General features: G+C 43.0%; 1 protein-coding gene across 1 annotated transcript in view; it reads left to right on the forward strand.

The window, feature by feature from the left end:
* LOC115194225 (5'-nucleotidase domain-containing protein 1) overlaps positions 1-24,413 on the forward strand; it is a 55,930-nt gene that overhangs the window by 13,708 nt on the left and 17,809 nt on the right. The window contains exons 7-8 of the mRNA XM_029753736.1: positions 21,121-21,295; positions 24,014-24,111. Of these exons, the coding sequence (XP_029609596.1) occupies positions 21,121-21,295; positions 24,014-24,111 (273 nt within the window). The remainder of the gene's footprint in view (positions 1-21,120; positions 21,296-24,013; positions 24,112-24,413) is intronic.

Genomic DNA, 24,413 nt, shown 5'->3' on the forward strand with positions numbered 1-24,413 from the left:
TTAGGTTGATGTCTATTGCCAGCTTATCAGAGTTAGCTGTTTTTTGTAGGATTATTATAGTCATTTTATAGTGAGATGTGACATGCCATTAAAATGAGTAACTGGGGAAAGCTGGTATCCTATTTGGTTGGCTTGAGTTCCTGAAGAGGCCAAGGCTGCCATGTGTGCACTGACTGCATGTCTAATTTACATTACGTTAAACCTTTGATTAATGGTCACAATAAAGGAGGGGGAGTCTGCTTATATGGTTATATGCCTATATGGTTATATTCACCAAAAGCATATAATCTTACAGTCCTTTGAAAGACTATGGGATGTTTCCCATGTTTTTTCCATTATCCCTCACTCTGCTTCCCATGCACTTCTGTGTTGTTAATCAGATAGCTCCTGTCTAGTTTGTCATGTCCAACCCAGCCCCAAAGTCCAGCCCTTGAGCCTGGGGGCTTAGAGGGCTCTGGCCTGGGCTTGGCCGGGCTGGCTTGACTGTCTGGAGGTGGTGTTGGAGATAGGTGTCAGACGCCAAAGCTACCAACATGACCAGCCATGGTACTTTTTTGTTTTTGCTTCACTGGAAGGAGCTCTTGTGTTTTAGCAAATTACGAAGCTCCCAAAATAATCATGGTCGGATGAAAACAAAGAATAAGCCATGAATAAGCTATGGAAAATCCAAGCCATTACATGTTTGTAAACAGCCCATAGCTATATTTTAGGGCTATCTTAGTATGCTGCGTTTTCGCTTTGGTCTTTAGACCAGGATATGGTTGAAAACCTGAACTGCAGAGTGCCAAACCACCACTGGTATTCAAATGTGAAAAACCCACACTGATGCAGTAGGTTCACTTTTTAAGTTGCCTACCAACCGTACATGGATATAATGCCAATCCTCATACCTACAGTATGTTTTACACAGTGCCATTACACTGTAATGTCTGCACACACAATTTGTTTACGGTGCTTCTGAAGCTGCGGCCGATCATCCTTGGTGGCCTGCAGCACTAAAACATCTGGATATCCCCTTTCTGGGTTTCTGTCATATGTCAGATCTGTTTTTGTTTTTCATGGTTAGATCTTTTATTTTAGGTGTGTGGGTTGGGAAGAATCCCTGAACACCACTCTCAGTACGGTGGGAAGATTGTTTGGTAGAGTTTAAGAGGTAAGCTAGCTACTTCTTTTTTTTTTCAACAGAAATTCAGTGCCAATGAATGAGGAACAACTTCTGAATAACACTTTCTCTTGAATACCATGGTACCGAGGGATAAGCTCACTTTCCTTTTGTTGGAATTTAAATCAAATTACTCTCATTAGGCTGGCTAAAAAAAGGATTCCATATCTGCTCACCCAATTATTCTTGATGGTACTAAATTGTTTGGATAACAGTTTTTCTCTTATATTTTTAGCACACGTGTTAGAAAAATGTAAATGTCTAGATCTTTGTAGTTCACCACCATATGTGTTCCCTCATTTGATACAATTGTTGTTGGCCATGTACACTGAGTATACAAAACATTAAGAACACCTTCCTAATGTTGCCCTCAGAACGGCCTCAATTCGTCGGGGCATGGACTCTACTAGAAGTCGAAAGCGTTCCACAGAGATGCTGGCCCATGTTGACTCCAATGCTTTTCAAGTTGACTGGATGTCCTTTGGGTGGTGGACCATTCTTGATACACACAGGAAACTGTTGAGCATGAAACACCCAGCAGCGATGCAGTTCTTGACACACTCAAACTGGTGCGCCTGGCACCTGTTAACATACCCCAGTCAAAGGCACTTAAATCGTTTGCCTAGCCCATTCACCCTCTGAATGGCACACACATTGTCCATGTCGCAATTGTCTCAAGGCTTAAAAATCCTTCTTTAACCTGTCTCCTACACTGATTGGAGTGGATTTTACAAGTGACATCAATAAGGGATCATAGCGTTTACCTGTATTCACCTGGTCACTCTATGTCATGGAAAGAGAAGGTGTTCATAATGTTTTGTACCCTCAGTGCATAGGCCTAGGTGTTGTATGCATGTAACTATCATTAACTTAGCTCTTTCGAAATCCATACATTAAAGCCTGTTGAAACGTGTTGTTGTTTAGGTGTGTTTTGAGAACAGAAAGAGTGGGAGGAGAATTACACATACTTTCTGGCATGGAGCAGAAAGTTCAGAACTTTTAAAGATAGTGTTGGGTTCTCCTCTCATCCCAAAATGGGTGCTTCACGTGTCCAATTAGGCTTTGTGTGGAATCAAGCTTTTTCCCATTTTCTCCACGTGTTTGGCCTCCTGCAGTCGCAGGAGACGAATGAAATAGGGCTGTACAACACTGAACTTCGATTTCAAAGCACTTTCCTACCAGGAAAGAAATCATAGCATATAACCTATTTGAAAGGCATTTTGTCTCTGTGATAATTTGGTTTCATATGCAGACCTGCCAACCTGCGCGCATTTTGCGTACCATGCACACAATTTGAGGTCAAAGTTATCTGGTACGAAAAATTACCCGAAAATATGCAACAACAGGCTTCTAGTTGGCACATTGTGGTTTTTGACTGAACCGTCTGAAGTTGAAGCTGAGCCAATCAGACGCCTGAGCCAATCAGCTCTCCGCTCCGGCCTGCCCTCCATAGTCCGAGTACTATTTTTCTCCCTCAAGCTGGATGGCATCTCTCCACTTTGTCGGTTGATACCACTGATGTGTGAGGAAAAAGTTTAGGGAAAAGATAGAACGAGCTGTTTGCCAAATACATTTTCCAAAACTGTATGTGTTAGTCAAGCACATTACCACTACTATTTTGTAGTTAACTCCTTAGCTAAGGCATCATTATGACGAAGGTAGTAAGCTACAGCGTTTAGTCAACTAAGCGAGAGCACTTTCTTGCCCAGACATGCTTTGACTGCAAAGAAACGTGCGGTGTGCGGTTGTTCAGTGCGCGTCGCTGCGTGGATGGAAACAGACATGGCAGAGAGCTGTTAAACTAATACCGTCCTTCACAGAAAGTGATGTTAGTTGAAGATTAGTAGGACTATGTCAATTAATCAGATCTTGATCTATCCTCTTGATATAGCTGTATGTCAACAGTAAGCTAAGGATTTGATAATAGTAATTTCACCAATGACAACAAGGTGTGTTAAATGAAAGGTCTCCCTACTAGGCTACCAAACTGGATGGATTAGGTCAGGGATGGAGATCTGAAACAAGCTCATTATAGGCCTACTTTAGTTGTTTTATATTTCAAATAGCCTACAGTAAGCTAGAGTACAGTACTACAGTTGAAGTCGGAAGTTTACATACACCTTAGCCAAATACATTTAAACTCAGTTTTTCACAATTCCTGACATTTAATCCTAGTAAAAATTCCCTGTCTTAGGTCAGTTAGGATCACCACTTTATTTTAAGAATGTGAAATGTCAGATTAAAAGTCCTAGAGAATGATTTATTTCAGCTTTTATTTCTTTCATCACATTCCCAGTGGGTCAGAAGTTTACATACACTCAATTAGTATTTGGCAGCATTGCCTTTAAATGGGTTAACTTGGGTCAAATGTTTCGGGTAGCCTTCCACAAGCTTCCCACAATAAGTCGGGTGAATTTTGGCCCATTCCTCCTGGCAGAGCTGGTGTAACTGAGTCAGGTTCGTAGGCCCCCTTGCTCGTACATGCTTTTTCAGTTCTGCCCACAAATGTTCTATAGGATTGAGGTCAGGGCTTTGTGATGGCCACTCCAAGACCTTGACTTTGTTGTCCTTAAGCCATTTTGCCACAACTTTGGAAGTATGCTTGGGGTCATTGTCCATTTGAAAGACCCATTTGCGACCAAGCTTTAACTTTCTGACTGATGTCTTGAATTTTCCATCCTCATGATGCCATCTATTTTGTGAAGTGCACCAGTCCCTCCTGCAGCAAAGCACCCCCACAACATGATGCTGCCACCCCCGTGCTTCACGGTTGGGATGGTGTTCTTCGGCTTGCAAGCCTCCCCCTTTTTCCTCCAAACACAACGATGGTCATTTTGGTCAAGCAGTTCTATTTTTGTTTCATCAGACCAGAGGACACTAATCCAAAAAGTACAATCTTTGTCCCCATGTGCAGTTGCAAACCGTAGTCTGGCTTTTTTATGGCAGTTTTGGAGCAGTGGCTTCTTCCTTGCTGAGCAGCCTTTCAGGTTTTTTCGATATAGGACTGATTTTACTGTGGATATAGATACTTTTGTACCTGTTTCCTCCAGCATCTTCACAAGGTCCTTTGCTGTTGTTCTGGGATTGATTTGCACTTTTCGCACCAAAGTACGTTCATCTCTAGGAGACAGAAAGTTTCTCCTTCCTGAGCAGTATGACGGCTGCATGGTCCCATGGTGTTTGTTCTTGCGTTCTATTGTTTGTACAGATGAACATGGTACCTTCAGGCATTTGGAAATTACTCCCAAGGATGAATCAGACTTGTGGAGGTCTACAATTTTTTTGGGGCTGATTTCTTTTGATTTTCCCATGATGCCAAGCAAAGAGGCACTGAGTTTGAAGGTAGGCCTTGAAATACATCCACAGGTACACCTCCAATTGGCTCAAATGATATCAATTAGCCTATCAGAAGCTTCTAAAGCCATTACATAATTTTCTTGATTTTTCCAAGCTGTTTAAAGGCACAGTCAACTTAGTGTATGTAAACCTCTAACCCACTGGAATTGTGATACAGTGAATTATAAGTGAAATAATCTGTCTGTAAACAATTGATGGAACAATTACTTGTGTCATGCACAAAGTAGATGTCCTAACCGACTTACCAAAACTATAGTTTGTTAACAAGACATTTGTGGAGTGGTTGAAAAACTAATTTTAATGACTCCCAACATAAGTGTATGTAAACTTCCTACTTCAACTGTACGTTGCATCAGGTAATGGAATTATCCTGAATTTTCTCCCCAAACAAAATGAAGAAGAACACAGATTACTTTTTCACTAGACTATTCACATACAGAAAAATGTGAAACTGTCATTGAGACCACCTCAATTTAATTTAGGATCAAAAACAAGATTTCTGTGTTGGCAACCATTTTTTATATAATTTATGACTCTAGGTTTCAGGAAATGGCAGTTACAGGTAAATTATCCAACTTCCTTAAGCCAACATCAGCACCACCTTATCGGAAAATAAGGCGAGAGCCCTGATTTGTACATTTAAATGTATTTCTAGTCAGCTACTAAAGAGTAGCCAAGTACCCATGAATCTATAGCCTACCATTGTTGCTGAGGCAGTCTTCTGCCCACATCATTATTAGGCTAAATAAGATGCATTTGCCTGTGATTTGAACAGTGTGGGTGTTGCACGCACGCCTTTGTGGGGTCCGCGGGGCAGTTCCCCAAAAATGGCATCAAGCACCAGACACTGTTTGTGATGTGGCAGTCTGACAAAAGCAATGACGTGGAGTCCCAGATTGTTTAGATAAGCTACAGTAAGTGGTAGTGTTTGGAAACTTTCACTCAGCTGAGGTGAAGGTCGTGAAGTCAACTTCCCCCACTTGAAAAGGCTCAAGTTATTCCTCCACAAATCATAAACCAATCGTTGGTGAGGCGAAGGGAGCATGTGAGATATGAGCCAGGTTTAACTGCATTGGGCTCTATAACTGCACTTTAATGATCACTGGTGAGGGCTTGTTAAGCATGTCCCCGACTTAATCACTATGAAGACATGAAAGTCAGGTTCGCTCAGTGGAAGTATTTTTGACTTAGCAAAGGAAAGCAAAGTGATGAATAGAACCCTCAATTTTCTTGGTGTTTTCAGCAATTAAGTCAGAATTAATCAAATATAGCCTACCATCATCAGCAAAAATGGTTGTACTACGACTGCTTATTTTGAAGTATTTTGGTGCAAGGAAAAAGTGACTTTTTTGCTGATTTTGCTGACTTTTTTGCTGATTTGCTGATTTGGTAAATACCAGTGAGCTTACGTTTGCTTTTCAAGATACTGCTGATGACAATGAAGTATCACACTAAATGAGAGAATGAAAATGATCACCGAACAACTGTACATATCATCAAGGAAACGTGTATTAGCCTAGTCCACATGTTGTTAAAAGTGGATTAAAGCTGGAAAGATGTGTGTTACTGGCAAAAAATAAACATAACCACTGGAACAACTATACTTATCTTTTACTGCACATTGGGGACACCAGCACATGCAGTCTACTCCACCATTTTGCCTGAGTTTTACTGAGTGACTGGGAGGAGCACACATGAGAATATACGTTTTTAATTGTGCCAGTAAACTGGGGTATGGCAACACTGAAATGTGCTTGGTTTCCCTGGCAATCCTGCAGATCTAAATAAGAACTAGTTTGTTAGCTAATGCTTGTCAAGGGTAGCATTTAAAGGCAGAAAATATCAAACTAACCACGTCCTTGACCACTCATTGCCCTTCGTGTGTTCCATATATAGATTTGCCAAACTTGTTTTTCTACCCTTAGTTTGACCATTCTTTGTTATTCCTATTTCTTGGGTCAGTTTCCGCAGGCGCAGATTAAGCCTACAGCAGGACTGAAAAGCATTCTCAATAGAGATTATCCATATCGTTTTAGTCCTGGTTTAGGCTTAATGTTACGGCTGTCGTAGAGAGGGGACCAAAGCGCAGCGTGGTAAGTGTTCATACTTTATTATAGATAACGAAACACTTAAACAAAAGAAACAAAACAAAAGTCAACAGTTCTGTCAGGTCACTGAATAACAAAACAGAAAATAACTACCCACAAAACACAGGTGGGAAAAGGCTGCTTAAGTATGGTTCCCAATTAGAGACAATGATAGACAGCTGCCTCTGATTGGAAACCATACCTGGCCAAAACATATAAATATAAATACATAGAATGCCCACCCCATATCACACCCTGACCTAACTAAACAGAGAAAAACGGCTCTCTCAGATCAGGGCGTGACACTTAATCTGTGTCTGGGAAACCGCCCCTATACTCTGTTCCTTTACAAAAAAATGTATAGCACCCTTCAAATGTAATAAACACCAGAGCAGAACTGCTCCAAAGTATTTCTGAGCTGTGAGCCATCTAAAGCCTTTTAGATGTTGTTTTTATATACTTATTCAACCAAACTAATGTTAAAAATCACAAGAACAGTCTTTTTAGCCATGGTCCGTAGGTGCAATCTGTCAAGATTCAAACTGCTCTGGCCAACGGGGTAGAACAAAATCAAGTTTATGGCTTGTCATATACAAAAGCTGAAGAACTTACCCACATCCAGGTACTTTTTTTGCAGATGCTGGAGTTATAGGTGAATTGCTGAAAAAGAAAAAGGGGAAACAGCGCACGCTGCTGTTCATGTTCCCAGGTGATTTTGTTACAACGTTTCGACCCTTGGGTCTTCACGGATGACTGGTGAAGACCTAAGGGTCGAAACGTTCTAACAATAAAATCACCTGGGAACATGAACAGCAGTGTGCAGTGTTTTCCTTTTTATTTTTCATAGACATGGCATATGCCTTCAAATTCTATCTAATTAAAGTTTCCCTCACTACAGTACACCGCAGCCGTGATGAGTGAGCCACGCCGTTTACCAACCTTTACCTCCTGAAATGGTATTTATTTTCTGAGTAACTACCTGGTCTAACATAAGGGCCCCAACTGAGTGGAAGGACACTTGCTGCCAAAGGGTATATTTTTCTCACCTCAGCTTATCTAAAGCCATCTGGTGGCATTAAGTCATCACGGTCTACTTGGTTTCCTCAAGTGGATTTACTTGGTGGTCATCCATATTTCATCCATCTGTATCCATTCAGACTCTGGGCTAAAAGTAGTAATTGATCTGGTCGGGACTGCTCTTGTTCAGGACGGTCATCAGACTTTGGTGTACTGTCAAATTGAACTTTGGTGTACTGTCAAATTGAACTTTGGTGTACTTGTGAAATTTGAATGAGCAAAATAATTTTTATTCTGTGACCTTTTGGTTGTAATCTTTTAAGCACGCATGTGCAATGGTTTAATCTCGCAGCCTACTTGTCATGAATTGAGCGTGTACATGCAGCCCGTGTTGACATAGCAACTGTATCCATGTTTTTACAGCTTTGTAAAGCTACATGTTAAACTTGGTACCATGAAGTCATCCATGTCGTCACACGCTGTATGTTCCAAACGATACGACAGTGGAAAACTGGGCAGAAAGGCCATTTGGCTGTCTATGTTTACGTTTACAGTGCACCCATAACAACTGTGAAATGAGTTGGCTTATTTGCAGAAACATGAAAGGAGTGAATCATTGAGGCATTGTACTAGAGTAGAAGATCCCAGGCTCTCTGGTCTTTATTTCTAGCAGTCATTGTGGCCAGACTGCTACAGTACTCTCTGATTGCTCCGTGTTGTAGCCACTATCCATAACTCTTGGTTTATTTCAGTGGCATGGCCGTAGTTATCACAATTTTCTGCTTTTATGTTTTTAAGGTTGTCTTTGAAATGAGGTAGAAGCTTTTTTCAGGGTTGTGTCCGTATACAGGAAGGGCACAATTTACATCTGCTTGTCTCTGAGGAGTGTGTATCTCTAGTTGTGTCAACAGCATTTTCCATTTTCATTAGGGAGACACAGCTTCTTATTTGACCAATTAACATAAACACTCCATATTGTTAAAACTTTCAGGTTTTGGTTCTTGAATATTTTAATCTATTGTATGGTTTAGTTCATATTTCTGTTTGATAATGGTAGGGTGCAAGTATGGTGACCAGTGTTGCGTAATAAATGTACGTCTGTTTTCATACGACTTCTGGTAAGGCATCATGCTTCAAAGGGTGGGAATGTACACTGTTATGTCTGACACTTCAAATGATGTCCCCGTTTTGTTTGTTCTTTGATCTGTGTTAGATTAGTGAGATTAGACAAGCTTCTGTTTTGCATGCAACAATAACAGCAGAAGTACAGGTGTAGGATCTTAATTTGACCCATATTGTCACATTTGAACGTTTAGTCCGTAATGTTGCTTGATCAGTGGTTAGGCTTAGTATTTTATTAGGAGCCCCAACAGCTACTTTCCCTGGGCTGGCCAAAAGTAAGCTACATGAAAAGTGCAATACTGTTAATGTAACTGTGTGATTGTTGGTTTTCAGTGAATTTATGTAAATCACGAAGCTCATCTGCATGTGCAGAAAATCTCTCGGCAACAAAAGATGGATGAAATTAAGATCCTACATCTGTACATACCGTGCAAAACCAAATAGACCAGAAAGTCATTGTAGACTTAGGCAGCCATACTTCTAAAATCTAGGCAGATTTGTTTCTTGAGGGTGGGAGGGTGGCAAGTTTATTTGATCAGAAACATTAGTTCAGCATGTTTTTATATTCATCAATAGTCAATGTTTCACTGACATGCAACCATTATGTGGCCTCTTTAGGGGTGTGAAAAGACAGTTGTCATTCAGCACTATTTTCAGTATGCATGTTAGCAATTTGGGTTTAACTGTGTTGCCTGTACGGTAGCACCTTGATGTTGCCATAAATCATACTGTATGATGAATCCCATGAATAGGGCTTGCACAATTAATGTATAACCGTGTAACCGACGGTTATAGATAAAGACCGTCACGAACAGCTCAATGAATGACCACAATGCAGCAGCAGCACACATAGAAATAAAATGAATAGAACAGGCTTGGAACTTCTAACCCTGGCAGTTTGACTGGTAAACTCATGGGTACACTCGCAATGACTGCCTGGTATCGTTCTGCAATAATTTCCATGGTAATGTAGAATGTTAATTCAAATCATCCAATAGATGCGGCAAAGGGATCGATGGAACACAGACCTTTCCATTGACCAGATTGCCGCACATTCAGCAAATCTGATCTACCAAAGTGGATATTCGTCAAATCTGTCACGGTTGATGTATTGTAACAGGTCACCAATGTGGTTACTTAAGTCCGATGAGGATATATTTGGCTGTTTTCACTGCATAACGTTTAGAAGTTGTCCCTTTTCAGGTTTAGAAGAAGTGACTTCTAAATGCTAACTCCCATTCGTATAAGCTGGCAGCATAGCTAGCATACAGAAATTGGTGGTGGTAGTCTGTCTTTAATGCAGTTGATTGGTGACGATGACATGAGCATGTGTTGACATCCATACAAGCATTATACTCCCATTTTTACCTCAACAGTGTGAAATACACATATAAACAATAGCCTGAAATGTAGCCTAATTTTGCTGGGGGGGGGGGGGGGCAATAAAGAGATTGGGGATCTTTCCCCCATGGCCTTTTCCGCCACACGTTTCCATGGCAATTCCATTGTTTTGGTCGAGTTCGATTGACCTCTTTACCGCATCTATGCACTGTATTTTTTTGTAATGTCAGTTGAATCAACAGATCACAGCAAATATTTGAGCATATATTTTACTTCCTGCTTTGCTCCTATAGGTACACTTGCAATGGCTGCCAGTCCACCCGTTATGCCATCATTGACTTGAATGGAGACACCCATTCTCTTTCTATGGCAGCACATGAAGTCAGGAACGGAGGAGAGGAGAAAATGTGGTTTTTTTTTTTTGCTAGTGATTACTTACATTTACATTTTAGTCATTTAGCAGACGCTCTTATCCAGAGCGACTTACAGTAGTGAATGCATACATTTCATTTAATTTCATGCATTTTGTTTTTTGTACTAGCCCCCTGTGGGAATCGAACCCACAACCCTGGCGTTGCACACACCATGCTGGCGTTGCAAACACCATGCTCTACCAACTGAGCCACAGGGAGCCTACTTGCCAATTACCGTCATCCTAAATTCAATGAACGTCATAGCCCTACCCATGAATCCCACTTACGGTGTCTCTACCACTACCTATAAATAACTGTCTCTTTTGGGGCTAGGGACATGCCCAGTGGCAGATCTGAAAGCATTGTTTATGGAGATTGTACCTTTAGACAGGGGGGGGATCATTCATCTCCATAAGTGCCATAAGCCTCTGTCATTAAAACAGTACCTGGCTGGACTTGCTGCATGTTGGGACTTTTCACTTTCTGTTTCAGTCCTTTTTGCCTCCTTTTTTCCCCTTCCTGACTCAGCAGTTTTGTGACCAGTGGCTTCCACCTGGGAGGAGCATCATACCGTTTGTATTTCTGTATTTTGAAAGTTATATATCTTGAGAATGTGATTGCTAACATGTAAAACATTGTAGGACTATATCCGGGGCCTAAAATGAACACCCGCCAATATCCACATGTGGGTAGATTTAGATCTAATTTACTTGAAAGGAAAGTCTACTGAACTGAGACTTTGTTCTTTTGTTTCTTGGCTTTTAAAAATGTTTATTTTTTCACAAGCTAGGTTGTTTTTCAATGTTTGAGTTTCAACTTTTAGGAAAGAGAAGACAGCGCGGCTACTAGTCAGACTCAATCTCACAGGCACAAACATGACTTGAGTTGCCTTACCATGGTAACCTCTCACTCTTAACAGGGCAGGTGAACATTTTTGTCTCATCTGTGATATTTTGGCAATTTTTTTATTAAACAATATATAGCACATTACTTCTTACTAGTAATTTTTTTTAAATTGTTGAAACATTACCAAGCATGTTCAGATATTTTTTGTGTTTTGTTAGTGTAATTGTAGCCCCCAAAAAAGTATATTTTGGCTGGTAAAAATACTGAGTGGCTGGTAGCACTTTAGATATACCTGCCACATTAACAGGTAGACCAAAAAGTAAATTTTAGGTTCTGACTATATCAACAATGGACTAATAATATATGTATTTATTTCTATAGTTTTTGTGTGGAATTTTCCTTTAAAATACCACTGGTCTACTGAAAAATGATGCCACAACTTACCCATGATGTTCCACCGATTTAAGTCAATACGTCATCGTTTTAGTCAAAGTATGATATATTTGGGCTTGACGTGGGAAATCCGAAGTGGGACATTTGTGGAAATTTCCTTTATGAGATGACGTACAAATACTTTCAAACAATTTTTTGATTTCAGAGCTGGTGTTTTATTTGAATGTTGACACCCGCCAGCATGGCATTGTTTATTAATTAGAAACAGCTGCAAAGTTCTTCCTCTTCGCGACTTAGCTGTGCCAAACAGTCTGGTGTCCACTTGGCCGACCTGAGCCATGGAGCTAATTTAAAATAGGGGAAGCAAGGTTATGTTGGATAATTAATACATTTTCATAGATTTTTAGCTAGCCAGTATAAAAAAATGGAATATATACATTTTTATAAATGGTATAATAGCGTGATATGACTGCATTTTGCAGCCCCGCGCCCTCTGTTGCCCCAAGATGACCACTAAAGTTTTGCTCTACTACACGTCCCACTGCTTTGATTGGAGCAGCTAAAATTGTCTGTGCTATAATGAAAGGCACCTGTGAAAGAAAATTCAAGGAACTTGTTTATCTATTTTGTTGTGCCTTTGTTACATTTGTATTGGTGTTTTTTGTCCGATGCGCTCAGGGTGTTGTTACTGTAATTTGCGGCGTGCATCATTGTAGCCCATTATTTTACTTCCCCTGTGAGAACCATGAGCACGGGCTGACTTGGCTTCGCTGAACCGTAGTCGAAGCCTGCTAGCAGCCTACCTACCAAAGGTTGCATGCACCGTGTCTATTACAATGTAGAAAAATGCATGTCTCTAAACCTTTCAATAGTTATCCATATTTCCGCAGCTTCATCTTTTATGGGAGTTTTTGGAAAATGCCAAAACTTTGGCAATAACAAAAGATGGCAAGGTCAAAGATACTGGTTTCCATCTGTGGCGAAGTTTTCCCCAAATGCTTATGACAAATCCAGCTCCACAACCTAGCCAGCTAGCTAATCTTTTGAATACAGTGTAGTAAAGAAAAAACCCCAGCAGCAACAGAAAACATTAGCTACTGTAGCTAGATAAGGTTAGCATGCTAGCTAGATACACTTTCAGCTGCCAGTGCCCTATTTGTGGATGTTTCTTCACTCCATGTGGAAATCACCTCACCATTCCATCCCACCCCCAATTTGTGAATGTGTATAAGTAGCCTGAGTCATTCTTTGGAGGTGGCACCTAAACGAGCATTTCCCCTCTAGAACAGGAATTACTGTAACAGACACATGTATCTCATGGGCATGGACTTCTTGTAATCAGAGTATTCCCACTAGATAATATTAGAGGGCTAGTGTAATGTTTTGCATTAGGGTTATTATCTTTTGCGATACTAGGCCATGTCATGATATTTGCAGCAAATAATCCAGGTTTTTCACCCTGATGTATATGGGGAGTATAAAATGAGATGAAGCTTCACTTCCCTGAAGATCAGATCCTGAAATGCAGCTCTACCCAACTCTTCTTTTTCTAAGATGTCCATGCTAAACATAGTCTAGGTTTTATGGAATGACATTGCTATGTCCACACTTTTGCCTTTTGGGGGAGAGTGACCTATGCAACTGGCATCAGTTTCCCCAAGCTACAGTAACTGCACATTGGTGTCCCAAAATCACTATCCATTCATCTGAATTGCCATCTGTTGTTCTTCATGTGTCACTTTTCTGTCTCTTTTCTTTTTTTAAATACACTGAGCAAAAGCTATTTTACTGAGTTACAGTTCATATAAGGAAATCAGTCAGTTGAAATAAATCCCTTAGGCCCTGATCTATAGGAATACAGATATGCATCTGTTTGTCACAGATACCTTTAAAAAAAAAGTAGGTGCGTGGATCAGAAAACCTGTCAGTATCTGGTGTGACCACCGTTTGCCTCATGCAGCACGACACATCTCCTTTGCATAGAGTTGATCAGGCTGTTGATTGTGGCCTGTGGAATGTTGTCTCACTTCTCTTCAATGGCTGTGTGAAGTTTCTGGATATTGGTGAGAACTGGAACATGCTGTTGTACACGTCAGTCCAGAGCATCCCAAACGCGCTCAATGGGTGACATGTCTGGTGAATATGCAGGCCATGGAATAATTGGGACATTTTCAGTTTTCAGGAATTGTGTACAGATCCTTGCAACATGGGGCCGTGAATTATCATGCTGAAACATGAGGTGATGGCACGACAATGTTCCTCGGGATCTCTTCATGGTATCTCTGTGCATTCAAATTACCATCAACAAAATCCCAAATTGTGTTCGTTGTCTGTAGCTTATGCCTGCCCAAACCATACAGCCACAATGGGGCACTCTGTTCACAACGTTGACATCAGCAAACCGCTCACCCACACGACGCCACACACACTGTTTGCCGTCTGTACGGCACAGTTGGAACCTGGATTTGGCAGTGAAGAGCACACTTCTTCAGCATGCAAGTGGCCATCGAAGTTGAGCATTTGCCCACTGAAGTCTGTTACGACGCCGAACACGCAGATGAGCTTCCCTGAGACCGTTTCTAACAATTTGCGCAGAAATTCTTCAGCCTTGTATTGTCCCCAGCACAAGGTGCGCCTGTGTAATGATCATGATGTTTAATCAGCTTCTTGATATGCCACACCTGTCAGGTGAATGGATTATCTTGGCAAAGGAGAAATGCTCACCTAACAGGGATGTAAACAAATTTGTGCACAATATTTTTGAAAAATATATTTTTTAAATTCTGTGATGTTTTATTTCAGCTCATGAAACATGGGACCAACACTTTTACATGTTGCGTATATATATATATTTTTCAGCATATCTCAATATATCGTCACAACAGACTTGGTGAGCTGGTGTCCTTTTGAAAGGTGCTTATCTCTGTGGAAGGACTGGCCTTCGTAATGTCTGGTATGGTATCAGGTGCCAGGGGGGCAGACATCAGCCCCAGGCCTTCCGTTTTCGCATGCTCTCTTGTGGTCTTAATCACATGCAAATCCTCGCCTAGTATCATCTTTTTAAACTCAGACACTAAAGGATACTGGCTGCTGATGACAGATGGCACCCGATCCTGAAGGCGCAGATATGTGTTGAACCATCTTACAAAAATGTTTGTGTCCGTTCGCTACGGTAGACGCAGAAGGAAAAACAGATAAAATAAGAGTCTTTGTCTTTGGCTTTCTTGAACCATGCCATTATTGTTACCATGGGTCACAAATTAAGATTATCCTTGTCTTTTTGCTGGCCTCAAAGAGATAGAGAAATGCGTCATGGGACATGATGCAGCAATTTGTGGTCAGTCTTCTAAAAATGGCCAATGCTAGGCCGCTGGTGGCAGTTGCCACATTTTTCCCAGGGTTCAAGCAGGTGGAGCAAAAAATCTCCCCATGTTACCCTAGATTATAGCTTTCCTCTAAATGATTTATACATGGTCATGTAGTTGTTATCTATTAACTTCAATTAGGACTACATAAATGCACAGTGTATCTTCGTTTTGATAACCTATATCTTCCCTGTTGATTCTGTAAATGATAAGGAAAATGCTTGTGTGAATCGAGCTCTTTCCCCTTCACTTGTGGTGCAGCTGTTTGTGTGTTGCTGAGCACTGCCCTAATTTGCACTGTAACTGTTGATTTGTTCATCCTGTCGTCGGTCTTTGAAGTCTGTGAGAGAGAGAGAGAGAGAGTCTGTTGGACGTGGTGCTGGCCTCAGATGCTGGGCAGTGCTCCAGTCAGGCCTCCCCCTCTTACTGTTACTGTGCCCAGCCCCAGGCTTCAGATGGAAGGGAGCATTCCCCACATATCCACTTTTAATGCCACGTAAACACACACACACACACACACACACACACACACACAGGTTGATCGATAGATCAAAGGGTCCTCTTCTCTGTGCGCCACCATACCACTATGCCCCTGAAATCATTTTTGGGCTGACTGTTCGAAGAGCCCTGATGCATCAAGCTAGACAAATGAATAAGGATATGACTTCTCCTTTACAATTTCAACCAGAGAGGAAGGGAGGAAGCCTATTCAAGTTGTGTGAGTTTTGAAGGCACCAGTGTATCCGTATCTGAGTTTTAAACGTGAGATGCATTGGATACAGTAGGTACAGTGTAAAGCCGACATGGCCTGAGTGTTTAACGCTCTGTCCCAAGTGGCGCCCTATATAACGCACTACTTTTGACTGGAGACTTATGGGCCCTGACCAGAGTCATATGGGCCCTGGTCAAAAGTAGTGGGGAATGGTGTCGTATTTGGGACGCAACCTGAGTGTCTTAACTGTAGCAGGGTGACATTCCAGAGGGAGAGTAGGGTCCTGCAGGTTCCACCCAGCAGAGGTTGTCAAGCGGGCCAGGCAGACACTTTATACGCTGGCCAGGGCAGCCTGTTCTGTTTATTTGGAGATGAAATGGAGTGTGAGGAAAAACACTGGAGGGAACGACAGGGCTGGAGATCACAGCCAGATGTTTGTGAAATGATCCCAGCACCCTTTTTTCATAATTTCATAAAACTACTGGAATTTGACAGGGAGGTAACCACATGAATCCGTTTGTGTTAATCAGTTGTATAATCTTTCATAGGACACATTTTAATGTGAATCTGAAGAGTCGGTTGTGAGATTGATTAGTGCTGTTCTTTATCTGTTCGTTTCTTTGGTCCAATGCTGCCCTCTGCTGTTAAAGTTAGCTTTACAACACTTTTAACATGATAAATAAAGCTTCCACAAAAAAATCGGTTGTATATTTGTCTTCCTTTTGGCCGTACTAAATATATGCTTTTCTGTGCAATGCATACTTTGTTATTTTGGAAACATTCGGAGTGCCTGATCTCGGGTATCAGTCTTCCTATGTCGGAAGACTTGCACTTCATTAGGGTTGGTCTTGTTCTTGGTTAATGCAATGTTTCTGTTTTACCACATGATGGCAGCATGCGCAAATCTTTCACAGCCTGGAAGTCCTGTTTGTTTTGTGGAAGCGGAGGGTCATTTTCAGTACAGAGTGGAGCTTGACAAAATGTTTATTTTTTTTACACCATGTGGGAGCTGTAACAGATGCCCTTTAGTCTTTCACCTGTATATGCATGTTGCATATGGAAACACAACTCCTTCTTAGTACGCGGATGTGAGACTGTTTGTATTTGGCGTTTCACCTCCGACGCATTGACATTGCATATGACTAGGTAGAGATTTTTTATTTAACCCGTACTTAACTAGGTAAGTCAGTTAAGATCAAATTCTTATTTACAACGGCGGCCTACCCCGGCCAAACCCGGACGACGATGGGCCAATTGTGCGCCGCCCTATGGGACTCCCAATCACGTCCGGTTGTGATTCAGCCTGGAATCAAACCAGGGTCTGTAGGGACGCCTCTAGCATTGAGATGCAGTGCCTTCGACCGCTACGCCTCTCGGGAGATCTAGGATCAGCTTCCCCTCCCATCATCCTAACCTTAGCCATAGAGGGGAAGATGCAAAACTGACCCAAGATCAGCGTCTAGGGGCAACTTCACCCTACTCCCACGCTATGCAGCTAGCTGTTTATCCATGAGCCTCTGGTGTTTGTAGCTTATGATGACCTCTGGTGAGGTGAGGCCTGTGTTGCCTTGAGGGAGTGGAGAAGAGGGTGAGTGGGTGTGAGTGTGCTCTCCTATCCCTGCTGGCTGTAGTTTGGGCACTCTGACCCTTCCTCCCTAAGTGCTCCTCCCATCTCCTCTCTGCCAGGATAAACTCCTGGCCTGATGAATACACGCCCTACTCTTCTGCACCCGGGATGTTTCCCTAAGCCTTCTTTTCTCCTACTCGTGAAAAAAAGCAGCGCCACTTCTCACGTATTGGCCCGCATTTTACCGCCCCACAGCAAATTCAACTATGTCCGGTTTCAGTAAACTTGCATATGTGTCAATGTTCATTTTCAATTTGGCCTTAAACAAATGCATTCCTGTTAGGGTACTTCTATGCGACATGTTCCACGGATTCCTCTTCTCAGACAAAGTAGTAGAAAAGCGTGTATCAAATGACTCCCTCACATTATAAAGTATTCATTGCTTTTGATGCTGCATTCATCAGGCGTCTTTCAGTACGGCAGGTCAACTGGGATGGTTTGACTGAGATCAGAGCAGGGTACCATATTTAACTCTGGCCTAATATCTTGGGCGCAGCAGGGGATCTTTGAAGAGCAGGCTGCCCGTACCGCTGTCTCTCTGTGGGGGTGGGAGATGACCCGCACATCCTCCTAACCGCCTGCTGCTTCCTGTCACATGGCTCAGGGAGTGGGTGTCCCAGACAGTCCTAGTGCCGTTGTACTAATCGGTTTCCCCCGTCCACTCTGTGTCTCATTCTACATGAGCTAGTCCTTTCCTTCATTCCAATCAGACCAGTCAGCGTCAGAGTGTCTCAGGACAGTGTCTCATTATCCTGGGAAGACTTAGGCTGCGTCACACATGGTCCCCTATTCCCTTTTTTCAGTGCACTACTTTTGACTTTTTGATCAGGGCCCATAGGGCTCCGGTCAAAAGAAGTGCCCTATATAAGGAACAGGGTGGCATTTGGGATGCATACGAAGTGTGTCCGTGGCTTATTATTCTCTAATGAAAACCATAGACTGGCTGAGAGCCTTTGAACTTCAAACAGACAATCCACTGGGTTAAAAGGAGAGTGTGTCTGTCTTCTGGCCTGGCCTGCCAGGATGTCACACAGCCGTGTTGAATATTATTCCTCCACTTGGTCAGGGCTGTCTGCCAAATGACTTTTGTAATACTCCAACCTTTACGTGGAAATTCGAACGAGCGGAAGATCATCACTTAAACGTTACTCACTCAAGTTGTTGTTTATGAGGAAAAATAGATGCTCTGTGTCTCTATGATTGTTTCACAAAGTCTTAGAGGAAGACCGCTTTTTAGAGAGAGAGAGAGCGGGTTTGCTAATGTTCAACACTCGTCGTTGAATTGTTGTCGGGAAATTGCTTTGCTCTCCGTCCGGGCATGCTTACCTTGTGTGTGTGTGTGTGTGTGTGTGTGTGTGTGTGTGTGTGTGTGTGTGTGTGTGTGTGTGTTTGGGTTTGCTGAGTTAAGCAGAATTTCTGTTTCTCAAATGAACAATAAAGTATCTATTCTCAAGTACTAGCTACTACAGTGCATTTGGAAAGTATTCAGAGGCCTTGACTTTTTCCACATTTTGTTATGTTACAGCCTTATTCTAAAATTGATTAAATAGTTTTTTTTTCTTCTCATCAATCTACACACAATACCCCATAATGACTAAGCAAAAACAGTTTTTTTCTTTTGACATTTTATTTAAGAAAATAAAAAACGGAAATATAACATTTACATAAGTATTCAGACCCTTTGCTATGAGACTCGAAATTGAACTCAGGTGCATCCTGTTTCCACTGATCATCCTTGAGATGTTTCTACACGCTTGGTTGGAGTCCGCCTGTAGTAAATTCAATTGATTGGACATGATTTGAAAAGGCACACACCTGTCTATATAAGGTCCCACAGTTGACAGTGCATGTCAGAGCAAAAGCCAAGCCATGAGTTCAAAGGAATTGTCCGTAGTGCTCCGAGAGAGGAATGTGTCGAGGCACAGATCTGGGGAAGGGTACCAAACAATTTCTGCAGCATTGAAGGTCCCCAAGAACACAGTGGCCTCCATCATTCTTAATTGAAAAACGTTTAGAACCACCAAGACTCTTCGTAGAGCTGGCTTCACAGCCAAACTGAGCAATCAGGGGAGAAGGGCATTGGTCAGTGAGGTCACTCTCACAGAGCTCCAGAGTTCCTCCGTAGAGATGGGAGAACCTTCCAGAAGGACAACAATCTCTGCAGCACGCCACCAATCAGGACTATTGAAGAGTGGCCAGACGGAAGCCACTCCTCAGTAAAAGGCACATGACAGCCCGCTTTGAGTTTGCCAAAAGGCACCTAAAGGACTCTCAGACCATGAGAAACAACATTCTCTGGTCTGATGAAACCAAGATGGAACTCTTTGGCCTGAATGCCAAGCATCACGTCTGGAGGAAACCTGGCACCATACCTACGGTGAAGCATGGTGATGGCAGCATCATGCTGTGGGGATGTTTTTCAGTGGTAGGGACTGGGAGACTAGTCAGGATCGAGGGAAATATGAACAAAGCAAAGTACAGCGAGACTCTTGATGAAAACCTGCTCCAGAACGCTCAGAAACTCAGACTGGGGCGAAGGTTCACCTTCCAACATGACAACGACCCTAAGCACACAGGCAAGACAACGCAGGAGTGGCTTCGGGACAAGTCTCTGAATGTCCGGAGAAGTCTCTGAATGCGAGGCAATTTATAAACTTGATCGCCACTATAAAAAGCATCTAGACATTATCTCACATTTCTTTGAGACTAACATTTAGTTTTCAACAGCGGAGATTTGTATACACCTAGATGTCTGTCTCTCCGACATTTGCAACATTGATTAAATATAAAAATTTGATCTCCAGCTGTCCCATAGTAATGAACATCTCAGGACGGGAGACAGACAGGCAGCATTTCTCGGCCAGTTGAAATCATGAATCAGCTGGCATCATTTTTATGGATGTATACAAAGAAATGTCAATTGAAAAAAAGGAAACGAAGTGCAGCTAGTTTCCAGTCTTTCCAGCTTCAGTTTGAAGTGATTGTGTTAGCTGTGTTGTTGGCTAGCTCCTCTGAACAACAGTGTCCTAACGAGAGAGCACATTTTCTATGCCAGGCGAAATCACGCCTCATTAGCTCATTGTTATGGATTTATCCAAATAAATGTCACTAGAAAACAGCGTATGCAAAGGCAGCTACTTTGTTGTTATTCTGGCTGCACTGTTTGACGTGACTAAATTAGTCGTAGTTGGCTAACTAGCAAGCAAGTGATAACATTTAGAACGAACGACTGGGTAGCATCTCTGGCAACCGAACCGATAAAACTAACGACCGGCCGGCTTGGGTAGCAACCCTAGATTTGTGTCGGGACTATATCTTGTGGAAGGACGAAATAGTATGAATAAATTCATCAAAACAACATTTTTAATGAAAATGTCAATCATTATTATTATTATTATTATTATTATTTGAATATGTTAGTAACCCTTTGTATAAAAATGATAATGCCCTCGAAGCCGGTGTTTGGAGGATATATTGGCTCAGTTTGCAGGCCCTCAACCCGTGCCATATATCTTCCACAGGCTTCGAGGGCATTATCACTTAAATAATGCCCGCTCTAGAATGCCCTTCAAGCCAATCAGAAAGGAGTATTCAACAATGCCATGGTGTAAGTGAAGTTATTGCATGTGCATGTTCAGCATGGTTAGACATGTTTTTTTTTGTTTGCCTGTCCCTCAGAGGATGCAGGATGGTACTTCCCCAGTGTAAAGAGGGACCCTGGCCGTTACCTGCAGCCCTGCTCAGAGTCCGTCAAGACCTGGCTGAGGAGCATGAAGAGTGCTGGGAAAGTCCTCCTGCTGATCACCAGCTCTCACAGTGACTATTGCAGGCTCATCTGTGACCACATCCTGGGGTGAGTTAGTAGAGGGAATAGGCCTGGAGACCAGACCAGAGACCACACACTGCACTGACTGCACCCAGCCAGGTCCTAGGGCCCAGGACAAGACCCAGTCTGCCTGTCTTCGGCACCGTGTACCAACACTGCTTTTGACCAAATGACACACTAGTCCCTATATAATGCACTACTTTTTGACCAGGGCTTTTAGGGCTTTGGTCAAAAGTAGTGTACTATTTAGGGAATCGGGTGCCATTTGGGATACACAGCATAAAACACACCTCACTGGGGCCAGGCACTAACCAAACTGGTTGAGCCCCAATATGGGAGAGAATACCAGTCGGGGCTAAAGTCCAGACTTTTTTTATGGTTTTATGATGAGCCCTGACTGGTTTCAGCCCTACTGGCTCTTCTCCCGCAACCCACACTGCGTACAGCTCCCACATGCCTCTATCCGTCATTCCTTCAGTCACCCCCAGTTTTATATGGCTGTCTTGGGTTACAATCACCATCACACACCACTCGCACCCTGGTCAGCTAGCCCGCTGACCAGCACACCCTCTCACCACTGTGCACTGTCAGCTCTCATTCCCACTCAGCCCAGCAGAAATAAAACAGCACATTAAACTAGTAAGTCTTCCTATAACTTCGCCTGACCATATGCAGTGGTGATGTTTGTCCTAGCCGGCTTTCCATAGACTCATTATTACTAGCCAGCTGTGGGCTGACCTAGACCAGAGGACTGGACTGTGTCAGTATCACTGGTGCCTCTCCCTCTGCAGTGTACACTATGTGGTCTAGGGTTATTATTCTAGCCTAAACCCTCTTACACACTCGGTCAGGAGGCAAGAGGACGACTCGCGGAAAGCAGACTGGTGCTGTGGCTGAATAGAATGCCTTCAAGAAGTGTCTCTGCCCATTATCTAAACAGATACAACAGCTAACAGACACACTAACACGTCACCAGTATTACTTCACAGTGGAGAACTTGATCATGAGTATTAATCCATCCAAGGCCATAGCCTAGCTAAAGTAAGATTTGATGCCCATCTGGTAAGAAACCAACCACACAGATGATCTATTCTTCTGCTCCACTCTGCTAGTATAGCTGACCGTTATGGAGAGTTGGACTCAGGGGAGAGAGGAGCGGTGGGGGCTGAAAGTCAACCGTTTGTTCTGAATGTCTACTAGGTCTCCAGGGACCTCTATGGCCCAGACTTTCCCCCACAGCCATTTCCTGTCAAACAGCCTGGCCTGGCTCGGCCCAGTCTCTGCTGTTCCTCTCCCCCCCCGTCTCTCCTCCACTGTTTCACTGGCCACCCCCTTTCCTCCTCGCGACCTTTAACCCTCCGACATATGTCACCTCCCAAGGAGCCGCCACGTCAGGTGGGAGCCCGACTGTGCAATATAGTGTGTTCAGAGAATCAGTTTACAAGGCCTGAGGACGCCTGATTTATGTTGTGGTAACTGAGGCGAGGAAATCGCGCAGGCTGCGTCTTGTCCGTGTGGTAGCTCTGGGATAAGCTTTGCTTTGTTCTGCTGTACGGGCTGGCCTGCATGCTAATCCTCCTGTGTGTTGTGTTGTTGTCTACAGTAGCTGTTGTGGTAGGACAATGTCTGGCTTCACAGTCAACAGACTCAGACGTGTGACTCTTTCTCCTGCAGCCCCAGGCTGGAGTCTATGAACTATATGGATTTCAACACCTCCATAATGCATAGGCACTCCCCGATGAAGAATGCCCTTTCTCCTGATCTGACTTCTGTTTCCTGTCAGGAAGAACAACTCGTTTCTCCTGCCCTCTTAAAAGCCCACGCTTCTCTCAGTAGAGCAGTCTGGCAACTGTAGCCCTGCGGGCTGTGGGCCAGGGACAGAGAGCAGTCAGAAGTGTCACAACAAGACCAGGGCTGCCAGTCAGGCCCCTACCAACCAGGACCCATGGTCTGCTCCAGGAGTATCTAGGTGACTCCTTGGCATGGCCAGCCGTGTGACACAGCAAGATGAAACCATAAGTCTACAACAGATATTTTTATACTTCCCTGCTATGCTTTTTGCTGGCTAGAATAGGATGTAGCGATAATGTTATGCTATGTCAGGAATATGTTTGACTAGCTCCTAAGGCTGTAACTCTGAGACTGATGAGGTCCTGCATGTCTAAGGCCTAGCTTTAGAATGGTGAGGTTTATATCAGAAGACAGTGCTCTGAATGATCCTGGGCTTTGCCTCAGCTCAAGGTTGCCATCTGCCCACGTAGGGCTGCAGTGAGAGGTCTCTCTCAAAGTGTAACCCCAGTCAGCCCTAGCCAGGCCGGAACAGCAAACACCAATCCACCCAGCCGCATGGCTCTGATCTGGAGAAGAGCTCCAGATAAAGGAGACCGGATGCAACCCTGGTCTGTATGTCTGCTAGCTAGTGCTTGGAGCTGGACGCTGATGCTAACCTAGTGTTAATAATCACTATGACTGTATGTGTTTGTCTTTTTTGGTCTGTTTTGAGTTTATTTCTCTTGGGGAAATGTTGATATTGTTCCCTAACGTTTCCCTCCGTACCCTTTCCATAAATGCACTGTTTATGGTTGACTGTTTTTCATCAACTCCCTAATGTTTAGTTCAAGCAATGTTTTTTTAATTTTCTTGTGCTAAACAAATCCAGTGGGATGGAGTCCGAACTTTGACCTTACACTAAGCCTGTATTTGTTTGTAATAATCAGATGAATTGTTTCTCATTGGCTATTGCAGAAAGGACTGGGAGGAGCTGTTTGACATCATCATCACCAACGCCTTGAAGCCTGGGTTCTTCTCCCTGGTGCCCCAACAGAGGCCCTTCAGGACTCTGGGTGAGATCCTGCCGGCCTGCCTATCTGTATGTCTGCCTTTTCACACAAGATACCCGATGTACAGTACACTTCACACCAACACTAAGCACCGTGGAACAGCCCTTTGCCTTCATCAAAAAGAGCATTTTGCAGGGCTGTAGATTTTACACCCCAATGGGATTTCAGGATGGTGATTACTGAAACTTATCGTGGGGAACAGGTCTCAGGTTGGACTCCGTCAGGATTGTTAGTCAGGATTGTTAGTTGGACTCAGTCAGGATTGGCAGTCAGGATTGTTAGTCTCCATTGAGTGATGTTAACAC

This window comes from Salmo trutta, chromosome 1 (assembly GCF_901001165.1).
Source record: "Salmo trutta chromosome 1, fSalTru1.1, whole genome shotgun sequence".
Taxonomy (NCBI): Eukaryota; Metazoa; Chordata; class Actinopteri; order Salmoniformes; family Salmonidae; genus Salmo; species Salmo trutta.